Source organism: Mytilus californianus, unplaced genomic scaffold (genome assembly GCF_021869535.1).
Source record: "Mytilus californianus isolate M0D057914Y unplaced genomic scaffold, xbMytCali1.0.p SCAF_17, whole genome shotgun sequence".
In the NCBI taxonomy this organism is placed as follows: Eukaryota; Metazoa; Mollusca; class Bivalvia; order Mytilida; family Mytilidae; genus Mytilus; species Mytilus californianus.
This window is the reverse complement of record NW_026262659.1, coordinates 2,108,351-2,121,621: the sequence shown is the minus strand read 5'-3', so window position 1 is coordinate 2,121,621 and position 13,271 is coordinate 2,108,351. Positions and strand designations below refer to the sequence as shown.

Sequence of the window (13,271 nt, the reverse complement as noted above, 5' to 3'; positions counted from 1 at the left end):
GAGGAGTTGCGATGACAAGAAACAGGACTGACGAACAGACGGACAGACAGACGGACGGACGGGTCAAAAACATTATACCCTTCGCAAAAAATTTGCGTGGGGTATAATAAGATTCCAATAGTGTATATGCCCTTACACTATACAAAATCTCATCCACTGGTATGTCCTGAAACCAGAAACATAACAAACTGGTAACATGCTATTTATATTTTCATTCAAACTTAACAACGCTTTCTCTCTGTTTAAATTTTATTACAAAAGTTTAGTTTACAAACAGGACATGATTTACACATAGTAATTGTACAGTGGTGTACTAATAAGTCATAATTTACACATAGTAATTGTACAGTTGTGTACAAATAAGTTGTTCTAATTAAATAATAACAATAGGTACAGGATACAAGTATAAAACAGCTACACTGGGAGATATAAACACAATCCTCAATATAACGAGGAGGTGGAAAAATCTGTAAACTCTCTTTTAAAACTATAGGCAATAATATGACTGATTAAAATTGTGTTTTTTATATACATTTTACTTTGATTTTACTTCTGCAATGTGTTTTGTATTAGAAGTTCAGAAATTGTCAAATCTTTATTCTACTATGTATAAAACTGTTTAAATTAACCTCATTTGCAAATGTACATAAATGCATGATAAATTCTTTATATACATAACAGACAAGCAAATTTACATGTCTTAAAAATCAACAAACATTCACATATTGTCTGCAGTTCAATATAACTTTAATCAAATCACATGTCAAGTGTTATATAAGTAAAGAACTATGATAAAAAAAAAACACACGACCTGAGTATATTTTTAACATTCATGCATGCAAGTTTTGCAAACAGCATTAAATCAAATAATTATAACATTTTTCTTTATCGTATAAGAATACCATTCTGTTAATTCACAACAAATCTGCAAAGATTAAAAGATTTTCTGTAATAACAAATTTCACCATTTTTAACATTTGTTTTTAAGAAATAAAAATTTACAATGTACATCAGCCGAAAATTCAAATTATTTGAAAATAAGGTTGAACTCATTTAGTTCAATCTGAAGTGAAATCAATGAAGACAGATAGAAAATTTATTCTGGTTAAAATAAAATTGATATAATATCACAGTTAAACACATCATTTGAAAAAAATAAAAATTCCAATCCTTCCATCAGTAATGTTATAAATGATATCTTGATATTCCATACCTCTAGTAAACATACTATGATGTATAAGCAACTGAACCTATTTAAAAAATAAAATACTTTAAGTGTCTCCAATGACTCAATAGAAAATTAACAAAATTCATTTATCCATTTATTTTAATTTATAAAAAAAATGTACAACAAATATATAAATATGCTATATTGTGCAGTTATCTCCCTTGAAGGTGGTTTTGACATAAAAAGATTATGCACATAAATGACAATAAAATGTATCAACGATTTTAAAAGGTTAATATTCAGTTAGGCAATTCAGATGGAAAGGATGTGGTGCCAAATTTAATAAATATATAGAGCAATATTTTATTGTTAATCAGATGTATTTGTTATATGTATTGCACATTTTGACTTTTTTCTTCCATTCCATTAGTGGATGGAACATGTTAAAATCCTGAGTCTTTACAACATGCTGACACCAAGGATCAGTATAGAAAGTTTTCTAGTTACCATAACATGTACAACATGCTGACACCAAGGATCAGTATAGAAAGTTTTCTAGTTACCATAACATGTACAACATGCTGACACCAAGGATCAGTATAGAAAGTTTTGTAGTTACCATAACATGTACAACATGCTGACACCAAGGATCAGTATAGAAAGTTTTGTAGTTACCATAACATGTACAACATGCTGACACCAAGGATCAGTATAGAAAGTTTTGTAGTTACCATAACATGTACAACATGCTGACACCAAGGATCAGTATAGAAAGTTTTGTAGTTACCATAACATGATAAACAGTCTGACTGAATTAACAAACTACTACTATACTGTTCACATATGTACACTAAATTAATTGGCATCTTCAAATCAGGATAAAACAAGGACAACAAATTGAAACAATTGAAACAATTACAAGGAAACAGAAACTTGACAACATGATACAAAAAATAAGAATAGCTGTTTATATTTAATCTTAAAATTTGAATACCATGAATACAGCATGGCACAAACAGCTGTGGAGGGAAAATATATTGGCCTTGCAATATGGTGAAAACTGCAATATAGATTTTCAGTCTTGTTTAGATTCATTTCAAAATATTAAACTTGGCTGAAATGATAAGAATGCTTATCTTCAACTGTTAATATCATGTCCCCCAAAGTACAGGCAAGTAGGCTAATCTGATTTGGTGGGTATAATTCAATACACAATTTAAAAATTGAGGTGGTAAACAACTGTCAATACTGTTTTTAAATCTTTCGACTCGGTTGACTATGTTTTCTCTGGGTAACAATCTGCTCTATCACCCTCTCACTATGTGTAATTTATATATAACTAATATCTATGAAGTATTATCAACATTTATGCATCTGAATTTTACATAAACAATCTAATAAACATTATGCTTAGAGAGAATCTATTGTTTAAGAGCAACAAAAATAATTTTGAATTTGTTTGAAAACATGGAAAGATTAAATTTATCAAAACAAAAATTAAAACATAGCATTCCAATTTAGCATAATTTGAACTGAAAGTTATATTTTTGTACCAGGTACATGTAATTGAGAATGTCTTTGTTAAAAGTCAGAAACATTTGTCATATTGTCCAACAAAAAAAGAGGATAAATTAGGAAAAAATATCACTGCAGATATATATACATCATTACATGTATGTTGAAAAATCATCAACTAACATTGTCAAATTATTTGCACATAGTTATTAAGTTATTTTGACGAATACAGTAAAATGATTTATACTCTAATTTAGTTCATTCTGAGGGAATTTAAAACATCTTATTTACACTGTACCTTTATTTACATGAGCAATATTTTATAACAATTTAAAATGACTATCATTTTGAACCTTGAGGAATGTCAGATACTTTCACTATGGACCAAACAATAACTAAGTGCTTTAGTTGTACAGTCATTTTCTGACCAAGTGTGTCTGTTCATAGGAATGATGGCAACTGCCTTTTGCAACTTATACCTTGACTGTTAGTAAATGTGATTAACATACTATGAACATTTTAAGAGCTGTTAATGACTATGCTGTGTAAATCAATACATAACAGTTTTTCAAAAAGCAGACCTGTAGGTTAACAGAATAACTGCCATTAACAGTCCAGATAAAACTTGCAAAAGACAGTCAATACCACTCACAGTTGTGGCAAGAAAATGATTGACCCTTTGACAGGTCCATAGTGTGTTTAGGTGGATTCCTCTTTATAGTTAAGTCAAGATCACATGGTACGAGAACTTATCTCCTCTTTACTGCCTTAGCCTTTCCTTGTTTCTTTGAACCTCCGCCAAAAAGTCCAGCAAACATTTCTGATAAGTCGGGTAAATTAGATTTATCATTTAATGCTTTCATCTGGTTCTGCATCTCCTAAAATTACAAATCACATTAATCAGCTACCATTAATGTAATAGGAAAAATTACAAATCACATTAATCAGCTACCATTAATGTAATAGGAATACAAAAGATACATCATAAAAACTACAAATAAGAATATATACGTAGGACTCTGAAACGCAATGGTTGGACCCTGAAGAGCTTTTTTTTATCACCCTGGAAGTTCGATGGTGGCATTGTATTGCGATTTTGTTGATAGCTACACCAGTCAGGGATATAACTTTATAGGGTTATTAGAGAAAATATCTTGCATGTGTTATTACAGATACTTTCATGAGTTGTCTACTCTTTAATCCTTAAATTTTCTAAATCTGTAGTAACATATGTTTGTTATTTGTAAAATAAATCATAAATATTTTAATTTTTAGTGGGCTCTAGGGAACTCTTGAAAATTTGCGCAGAAACTAAATGCATAGCCTTGATAACTAATTTTTGAATAAGATTAATGCATTTTTCATTTACCATGGTAAATCAATGAGACAAGGCTTTTAAGGGTTAAACTTAGCTGTAATAACAAAGGCTTAGTTATTAAAGGCATGTAACTTATTATATGAGACACTTGGGAATTACTGGGAAGCTTGCGCAGAACCTCAATACATGCTCTGATCATTATTTCTTACAATAAATTAAAATACATTGTAATTAAGCATGATGTGTGTCTGAGCAAAGGCTTTGAAGTAATGTAGAGAAGCTGTAATAACACCCTTTAGTTATTACAGGCATATTTTTTCTGTTATAACATAGGTGTACTATGCATGATTGGCAAACTATGAACTGTTATACCTTTCTATAGTTAAGTCAACATGAAGACAATGGTAATATCAATAGAACTTGTATACATGTATACAAAACAAATGATGTATATTGTCCCTTTGAAACATGTTACATACATATGTTTTCACAGTTCTTTCATTTTTTAGTCCACAATAACAAATGTATGTTATTTTTCTCTAATAACCCTATAGAGTTGTATCCTTGTCTGTACACCAAAGCTTGATTGTGGTAACGCTGAAGTGTGATGCAATTTATTTGCTTTAGGTTGACAATACATTGTGTTACTGTATAAGCAGTTTTTTAGGGTTTTATGTTAATAAGGCGTTTATAAACAACGGGAAACAGAGAGTGATTGGTAGAGAGGGAAAAGTAACCTTCTGTAGCAATTTTTTTCCGAAATCTACAAAAGGTTCTAGTTTACATATGATGGAGCATGGCATTATACTCTAAATACACACGAGTCCTTTAACAAACTCTTCGTATTATAATATTACTGTAAACAAGGAATTCATGAGAGGAACCAGGTAAAAATTAAATTTTAAAGCAGAATTATGTTCAAATACAGAAAATCAAAGAGGACAATCTCTCATTCAGTATACAGCTGTAACTTAGGACATACATAGACAATAATGAATATTTTATATACTAACTATAAAACATTTAAATAATTACACATCTGCAGATTTTAAAAAAGCCATCACCCGTCATAGAGACAATCGCAAATCAGCGGTTGAACCATTGCACTTGGGCGTAGATTCTCACCCTTCAGTGTCCGCGTCACACCTCGGAGTCCTACACATATTTTTTCATATTATTTTGGATCTACAAATGTACTGTCATGACAAGTGTTTAACTAATTTAAGTAACAGAATCTGACAGTTGAGCATATTAAAGACCTAGCATCATCAATAAATCATCCACTTTTTATTGAAAGTCTAATAGCTAGCAATGATATAGTGTTGACATGACATTAGTTACCCGATTGTACATATATTACTGATACAACATCCATTTATACAACTGCACTAAATATTTTGTCATGTCAGGGCTTTTCATAGTTTACTATACAGAATGAATTTTTTTTGATTTATGAGGGCCATAAGGTGACCTATATATAGTTATTTACATCAAGAGCCTTTGTTCTCAGCTGGCCTGGTAAATAGTTGTCTCATTGGAAATCAAAACCACAGCTGATTTTTATTATAACATTTCAGTTCAAATGTTGCTTCTGATGTAAGCTCATTGGTTATTTCTACTAAATTCATTCATAACTTATCTGAAATTAGATCTTTCTGGACACTGTAAATGGACCAATAAATCTGCATTAATTTGTGCTTAACATTTGTTTTTATAAACCTAGCTATCAATTAAACAAGGTTTAATCCACCATTTTTTATATAAGGACATACTTGTACCAAGTCAGGATATGAGTAGTTTTCTATTTCATTTGTATTTGTTTGGTGTGTTTGAACTTTTGATTTTGCTATTTTATAAGGGACTTTACATTTTGAATTTTCATTGGAGTTTGGTATTTTATAAGGGACTTTACATTTTGAATTTTCATTGGAGTTTGGTATTTTATAAGGGACTCCACATTTTGAATTTTCATTGGAGTTTGGTATTTTATAAGGGACTTTACATTTTGAATTTTCATTGGAGTTTGGTATTTTATAAGGGACTCCACATTTTGAATTTTCATTGGAGTTTGGTATTTTATAAGGGACTTTACATTTTGAATTTTCATTGGAGTTTGGTATTTTATAAGGGACTCCACATTTTGAATTTTCATTGGAGTTTGGTATTTTATAAGGGACTTTACATTTTGAATTTTCATTGGAGTTTGGTATTTTATAAGGGACTCCACATTATGAATTTTCATTGGAGTTTGGTATTTTATAAGGGACTCTACATTTTTAATTTTCATTGGAGTTTGGTATTTTATAAGGGACTCTACATTTTGAATTTTCATTGGAGTTTGGTATTTTATAAGGGACTTTACATTTTGAATTTTCATTGGAGTTTGGTATTTTATAAGGGACTTTACATTTTGAATTTTCATTGGAGTTTGGTATTTTATAAGGGACTTTACATTTTGAATTTTCATTGGAGTTTGGTATTTTATAAGGGACTCTACATTTTGAATTTTCATTGGAGTTTGGTATTTTTGTTATTTTACTCTTTATTTGCCTTCCAACAAAATGTGTAATTGATATAAAAGGAACATCTCTTATTGTATAGACATACCTGTTGAGCCTCAGGATCTGCTGCATTCATTAACTTGGGTAATACCATAATCAGTAATAGAGGTAATACCATTGTTAATACCTAAAAATAGAACAAATCTAATAATAGTCCAATTTATAACAGAGGTACCTAAAAATAGAAACAATTATACCATAATCAGTAAAAATTGTTTCTTCCCATATTCTCTAATGTATGTATGATTATTTCATACTTTTTTTGTGTACAACGGTAAAAGACTTCTCTCCATATTCACTGATGTATAACCAATGATAACTGATTCGTTCTCTTTTTGGAAAAGTTAGGACTGTTTTCCGTACAAAGGATTGTTTCTTCCATATTCAATGATGCATGACTGATTATATATTTTTTTTTAATGTGTACAGAGGTAAGAACGGTTTCTCTGTCAATTCACTGAAGTATGTCTCATATATCATTCTTTTGTGAATAAAGGTCAGTATATGAACCAGGGTTACGTCAAAGAACCTCTCGTCCTTTCTCTAAAAAAGTTCCTCTGAAGATTCCGAGACCTTGTTGAAAAATATTCTGTATCAACTTCACAAATATTACACAATGGTCTTGTAGTATAGATTCTAGGTACTGAAGTTGTTTATCATCCTAATCATGTGTTATAGTGTTAACGTTCTTTGATTTGTCTTGCCACTCTTGGTAAATTATTTTCCTTCACTGTTTAGTCCATTTTTGGTAAAATTCTCTTGGCATGGCTCGATCCCAACATTGTGTTATTGTGCTATGGTCATTTTTTAAATTCTTGTCTTTCATTTTTGTTTATGTGCTTTGTCTATATGCCATTTTGTGTTTCTTTGTTGACATATTTGTTTGTTTTTATAGTAATTAAGATTATAATATAATGTTGACTGCTGACAGACAGCTGTACTCCTAATTTTTACATTTTTACATACAAAATGTATTATGTCTGTTTGTTTTGTTCACACACTGATGTCAATATAATGGAATTTTATGTGACTGTCAAACAAGTGAGAGGTTTAGCTAGCTATAAAACAAGGTTTAATCCACCATTTTCAACATAAGAAAAATGCCTGTACTAAGTCAGGAATATGACAGTTGTTTTCCATCTGTTAAAGCATTTAATTTTGCCATTTGATTATGGAATTTCCTTTTAGAATTTTCCTTGGAGTTCGTTTTTTTGTTTTTTTACTTTCTATAACATTTACTGATAATGCATCTACTCTTACCATTGGATTAAATGCATCTACTCTTACCATTGGATTAAATATATTCTACTCTTACCATTGGATTAAATATATCTACTCTTACCATTGGATTAAATATATCTACTCTTACCATTGGATTAAATATATCTACTCTTACCATTGGATTCAATATATCTACTCTTACCATTAGATTAAATATATCTACTCTTACCATTGGATTAAATATATCTACTCTTACCATTGGATTAAATATATCTACTCTTACCATTGGATTAAATAAGAAATCTGTTACTTTCCACTGTTCTCTATCTTGGAAATATTTAGTTTTCTGTCTTTCCTGTATAAACAATGGATATGTCTGTGATTTGACTTGGTTTGGCTGTAAATAATTGACTTTTCTTGCTCGTATCTTGCCTTTCGATGTTATATCTACTCTGGCAGCATCAAATATAAATGCTGGATGAGAGACTTCTACCACATAAGATCCTGATGGTAAACCACTTATAACAAAAGATCCGTCACTTCTATAAAAAAAATATATATTACATTAAACATGTTAAAGAAAGGAACAAATTAAGCAAATTATGTATGAATGACATTGAATGAAGGAGGTCATGAGAATATTAAGTTAGTTGAACATGTACATGACTATGTCTTTGATGGATAGTTGTTTCATTTATAATCATACCTGGTACCAGGTGTGGTGACCCCTGACAGAATAGTAAAGTACAAATGAAGTAAGGATAAAAATTTACAAGTGTTACACATACATGACATACCCTAGCTAGAAATGAATTATAGTTATCATATTATCATACTAAAAGCAAACTTGTACCAAGGTAAATTTGTAGCATTAATAACTTGTACCAACTTTCCTAAATACATTCAAATGATGCTAAATTTTACGATGAATAAATATTCAGTTTTTGTTAAATTATATAGCGCACCAATCATAAAATAATAATAATTAATTGGATTATTGAAACAAGTTAATTAGTTAACTATTAGACATAATCAAATGACTCTATTTATTAATCAGCATAGTAAATCATGCTCTGCGGTTACTTTCTGTGCTCAACTAAAGAACACGGTGGTTACAGATTATTTCTAGCAGAAGCAAGTCAACTCCAACCATTGCAAACTCGTACCAGGTCAACTTGTACCACTTAAAGTGAACTCGTACCAATGTTAACTCTTACCACTGCAAAATCGTACCATTACCATGATTACAAAATCAATGAAAATATAGAATTTTATTGAATTCAAATTGAAAAAATATACAATTTACTAGTCTAATGTTTTATGATTTTTTTTGGCAAATCTTAATAAAAAAATAAATGAATTTCTGAATTACAAGTATATCATCATACACTTGTAAATTTTTACTTCTACTTCTACCATATAGTGACCGCCTTCAACAAATTGAAGATTATGTCACTGGAGGATACATGTAACTTACAACAAGACATAGATTGATATATATATACAAATTAAAAAATATAGGAAAAATGAAAAATGCTGTGTATGATAAGTTTAATGTAATAGTTGAGTTAATATTGATGCTTTGAAATTGATTTGAAGAGTCTACTGATGTGCAATTTATAATGTTATCAGGTAGTTTGTTCCAGTCGGTTATAGTTCTTGGAAAAAAGAATTCTTTTCTGTACTGTGTTTTGCAGGATGGAATTTTGAAGCTGTTCGAATTTGAATGTCTTGTTTGTCTTTTTTGTGGGATTAATTTATTATTTTTAGGTATTGCAACCTTTTCGTGTTCAATTTTATATAGCATTACCAATCTTGAATCTTTTCTTCTGTCAGAGAGGCTGCGCCATTCAAGTTGTTGTAACATGTTACCAATGCTTGAGGTGTTTCTGTATTTGTTGGTAACAAAACGAGCAGCCCTCCTTTGAACTTTTTCAATGCTATCTATGTCTTGTTGTAAGTATGGATCCCAAACAGAGCAAGCATACTCTAGTGATGGTCTTACTAGGGACTTGTATGCTTGCTCTTTAATGGATGTTGAGCTTATGTTCAGGTTCCTCCTTAGAAAGCCTAGGGTGCTATTAGCTTTTTTGCATATGCTGTTTGTGTGTACACCCCATTTAAGGTTCGAGCTGATGGTTACCCGGAGATATTTTGCTGTTGTCACATGTTCTAAGGAGTGATTGTGTAATGTGTAGTTAAATGTGATTGGGTTTTTATTTCTGGTGACTCAAATTACATTACACTTATCTGGGTGGAATGCCATTTTCAACATAGTTTCTCACAATGCCAATTTGTCAAGATCTTTTTTTAATGTGGATGCATCAGAATTTGATTTTATTGCCAAATAAACTATTGTGTCGTCTGCAAATAAACGCACTGTAGCTGTAAGACCAGTTGGAATGTCATTTATATAATACAGGAAAAGACTTGGTCCAAGAACTGACCCCTGTGGTACCCCTGACTCAACTGTAACATACTCAGATTTTCCCCCTCTAAAACTACTGCCTGTTTGCGATTGTTTAAAAATTTTGTATCCATAAATTTAGTTCCCCCTGTATCCCGTAATGGTGAAGTTTATTAATTAGAAGAGAATGTGAAACTTTATCGAATGCTTTAGAGAAATCCATGACCAAAATATCTGTTTGTTTACCGTTTTCCATGTTAAGTGAGACATCATCTATAAATTCAAGTAGTTGTGTTTCACAGAATCGACCTCTGCGAAATCCATGCTGTAGGGATATAAAATGTTGTGATTATCTGCATGTGTCATGATGTGTTTAACTACTATGTGTTCTAAAAGTTTGCAACAAATACATGTGAGGGATATAGGGCGGTAGTTTTCAGGGTTATATTTTTGACCTTTTTTGTATACAGGAGAGACATGGGCAGTTTTCCAGTCATATGGAACAACTTTGGTATTAACTGACTTCTCAAAGATGATGGTGAGTATTGGTGCAGTTTCATGTGAAAGTTCTTTTAAAAATCTTGGTTTAATTTCATCTGGTCCTGCTGCTTTGTTAGGATTTAAGTTATGTAAAAGTTTTTGTATACCTTCTGTTATGAATAATTTTGATATGGGTGGAAAAAGAGTATTCTGTGGCGTGTTGCACTGTTTGACAAATTCTGTATGGGAGATATTAGATGCTGTTGTGAATACAGACTGGAATTATGCGTTAAGTGCCCCAGCTTTTTGTAGTGGATCAGTTAGGAGTTTGCCATCTTGTTTAATTTCAGTAATACCACTGTAATCAGTTTTTTTATGTTTAATGTAGGTCCAAAATTTTTTCATAGTGCCAAAATTTGTTTCATCTTGTGGTGGTAATATGATGCTTTCAATGTATTCCCAGTATGATTTCCGTATAAATTTCTGTACCTGGTGTTTAACCTTTTTGTATTTTTAGTAAATGTTGGATTGCCGGATTTTTTGGATTTTTTATAAAGTCTTATCTCTTTTTCTAATGAGCTTTTTTGTTTCCATTGTGATCCATTACTTCATTTTGGCATAGCCAGTGTGGACACATGTGTCCCTCCAGCAGCAAGAGAGCTATAGAAGTATGGACGACACATCCTATGGAGGTCATGGAAATATGGCCGACGCATCTGGAAAGCTTTCTTCCTTAGCTCAACTGCTTACGGCTGACAAAGTATCTTGTAACCGGAATATTTTAGATGTCAGAATGTTAATATGTAAAATTCTTAGAATTGTTATATTTCAGTATTAGTTAAAGATATTTAGCACTAGCTTAAGAAATAATTTACTTGATATATAAATAAAATAAATATAAATCTTCACAATTTTAGATAAGTGTAAACAGTCAGGGGTACTACTTAAACAAGTGATTTCAGAATCACTTCTTTGAGTGATTTTGGCTGTGAAATATTAAAATTTTTCGCACAGACTTTTTAAAATCACTGAAACAAGTAATTTGAGAAGTTAAAATGTAATCACTTCAATAAGTGTTTATAACATTTTTTTGATATTTTTCCCACAAGCTTGTTTTCTTTATTGGTAAAAAGACAAGAATTGCATTGAAAAAACAACTATGTACATGCAGAAATTGTCTTTTGCTTGATAAGCCTGTCAGTTTTAACAGTTTATTTATATATGCAAAAACTGGAATAATTTGTAGATCAGGACATAACCTTGAAATAAATCATTCTAACTATAAAGAAAACCAGTCAGGTTACCTAATATTGTTGACCTTTGTCTGATAGTAAGAGTAGTTAATGAATATTTGATTACAGAACAATTCCCAAGGGTACTTTTAAAAGCTTTAGCGCACTAACTTACTGGCCAAGCGCACTAGTGAAATTGATATCCAAAGGTAAAGGGATAATTGATCTATATAGGAAAATTATAGAAAAGTTTGTGAAAATATGGAAAATCAATGAAATTTGCATTTGAAGATCAAAGGAAACACCAAAATCACTTAAATAGGTGATAACTGAATTTAAAAAATCACTGAAATAGGTGATAATGAAATCACTTGTTTAAGTAGTACCCCTGACTGGTAAAGCAAATTATTATGTAATCCCCTGAGGGTTAAATGACAATAGAGAATTTAAGGATTAGAGAAGTCAAAATGAAGTGTTATATACAAAAGGGATTTCTTACTTTTTAAGATAATTTAGGTTATGTCACAAAGACTTGATATTTGGGAAAATAGATAAATTAGCATTATAATGTTAAGTAAATACAGTATATTGAGTATTAATGTTATGTAAATTGAATAATGAAAAACACAACAAATATTAGTTGACCATGTACATGATGTAGTTAGAGACACTTGTGTTTAGACAGTTGTTTAAGACAGTTATACAGTTAGTTATTGGATTGATATTAGACATGCTGCTATATTATGTCCCATGAACGTATGTAATTATTGTGATTGCTGAATTATACTGAATGCTGATTTAAAAAACACTTATATATAGAACTTGAATCTATGTTGCACAAGCCATGTAGGCACACGGTTTAAGAAAGATACCAGCTAGTTCCCCCAACCTAGCAAGATAACCAGGTCAGGAATCAGCAAAGTACTGGCCTTGGTTATAAATTACTAACGAAGGGAAGCAATCAGAGAAAACAAAACCCTCCCCTTTTCAAAACTACAGGAAACATTATTAATCTTGTTTAACCTCAGGTTTCATCAGTTAGCACTTGTCTTATAAAAATATTATTAATTACTTTAATAATCCCACGTAGTCCCCGCCATCAACAAACACGCGTGCATGTACAACCCAATCTTTGTTTTTTCCAGCTGAAAACAGATCAATTTTTCCTTCTAACTTAAATCTGTCTATGGATTCTGTTTCCTCCAGTTCTGAACTGTCACACAGGACGCAACTAAGGCTCATCAAAAGGACATAAACTGCACAAAAACCAACAGATTTTAGCACGTCATCCATCGTAATTTGAGGCAACATTTTGACTTTGACCGGAAATCGATTTTACAGACTGTTACCTGAGATAGACATGTAGACA

At 30.9% G+C, this 13,271-nt stretch overlaps 1 protein-coding gene across 1 annotated transcript; it reads right to left on the bottom strand.

Moving 5' to 3' along the window:
* Positions 1-231: 231 nt before the first annotated feature.
* Positions 232-13,258, bottom strand: LOC127726219 (ER membrane protein complex subunit 7-like). Its single transcript, XM_052233529.1, has 4 exons — positions 12,975-13,258; positions 8,067-8,325; positions 6,609-6,689; positions 232-3,561 (listed from the first exon to the last, which is right to left on the bottom strand). Exons 1-4 carry the CDS (start codon positions 13,211-13,213, stop codon positions 3,433-3,435), a joined length of 708 nt encoding a protein of 235 aa, XP_052089489.1. The 5' UTR covers positions 13,214-13,258; the 3' UTR covers positions 232-3,432.
* Between the last annotated feature and the right edge of the window lie 13 nt (positions 13,259-13,271).

Excerpts from the sequence above, each read along its gene's own strand:
- LOC127726219 (XM_052233529.1), bottom strand. The coding sequence starts at position 13,213 with ATGTTGCCTCAAATTACGATGGATGACGTGCTAAAATCTGTTGGTTTT. Across the intron at positions 8,326-12,974 it reads GACTACGTGGGATTATTAAA|AAGTGACGGATCTTTTGTTA; the intron begins GTAATTAATAAT and ends TTTTTTTTATAG. Across the intron at positions 6,690-8,066 it reads ATTTCTTATTTAATCCAATG|GTATTAACAATGGTATTACC; the intron begins GTAAGAGTAGAT and ends TTCTATTTTTAG.